The sequence below is a fragment of the Cariama cristata genome, unplaced genomic scaffold, assembly GCF_000690535.1.
Source record: "Cariama cristata isolate BGI_N322 unplaced genomic scaffold, ASM69053v1 scaffold28856, whole genome shotgun sequence".
Taxonomy (NCBI): Eukaryota; Metazoa; Chordata; class Aves; order Cariamiformes; family Cariamidae; genus Cariama; species Cariama cristata.
This window is the reverse complement of record NW_009621987.1, coordinates 1-895: the sequence shown is the minus strand read 5'-3', so window position 1 is coordinate 895 and position 895 is coordinate 1. Positions and strand designations below refer to the sequence as shown.

The 895-nt window shown below is 61.9% G+C and overlaps 1 protein-coding gene across 1 annotated transcript in view; it reads left to right on the top strand.

The window, feature by feature from the left end:
• Positions 1-892, top strand: part of RNF157 (ring finger protein 157) — a gene marked incomplete at its 3' end in the record, with an annotated part of 8981 nt that extends 8089 nt beyond the window's left edge. The window contains exons 10-12 of the mRNA XM_009702180.1: positions 26-102; positions 370-482; positions 839-892. Coding sequence (XP_009700482.1) covers positions 26-102; positions 370-482; positions 839-892 — 244 coding nt within the window. The remainder of the gene's footprint in view (positions 1-25; positions 103-369; positions 483-838) is intronic.
• Positions 893-895: the final 3 nt, after the last annotated feature.

Sequence of the window (895 nt, the reverse complement as noted above, 5' to 3'; positions counted from 1 at the left end):
CCCGACCCCCCCTCCCCGTCCCTGCCCGCCACCTCTGCCTCTGCAACACCTGCGCCGACACCCTGCGCTACCAGGCCAACAACTGCCCCATCTGCAGGCTACGTAAGGGCCGGGGGGGGCCGGCGTCTTGGGCGAGGGGGGTGGTTGGCATCTCAGATGGGGTGGGTGACATCTCCAGGAATGAGCTGGCATCTCTCGGAATGGGCTGGCATCTCCCATCCTTGGGTTCTGGGGTCCCTCCAGCCCCACCTGCAGCGATGCTGTGCTGTGCGGGAATGCCTCTCCTGGGAAATGGGGTGGCATTTTGGGGAGGGGGTACCTCCTTTCAGCACCCAGTTTTCACCCCACCCTTTGTTCCCATTGCCACAGCTTTCCGAGCCTTGCTGCAAATCCGAGCCATGAGGAAAAAGCTGGGTCCGCTCTCACCCACCAGCTTCAACCCCATCATCGCCTCGCAGACCTCCGACTCCGAGGAGCACTCGGTCAGTGCCCGGCTGAGCCCGGCCCACCCGGGCGGCCGTGGGACCCCGGCCCCCTCTGCCCCACTGAGGCTGGGCTGGGGAGGTTTGGGGATGCACATGCTTCCTGGGGCCAGGGTTTATTTATTTAATGCAAACTGATCTGGTGAAAAATGCAAGGTTGATAATTGCAAAAAAAAGGGCTTTTGGTTGGGTGGAAAGACCACAGATTTGGGGCTTTCATTTGTGCAGGGAGTTTGTCCCTTCTCTGGGTTTTAGCTTCTCCCTGGGAATCCTGATCCCACCAGGAGCAGGGGTGGGAGGTGGGGTAGCGAAACAGCCCAGGGGGGACCCTCACCCCATCTCCCCCCTCTCCCCAGTCCTCGGAGAACATCCCCCCGGGCTACGAGGTGGTGTCGCTGCTGGAGGCCCTCAAC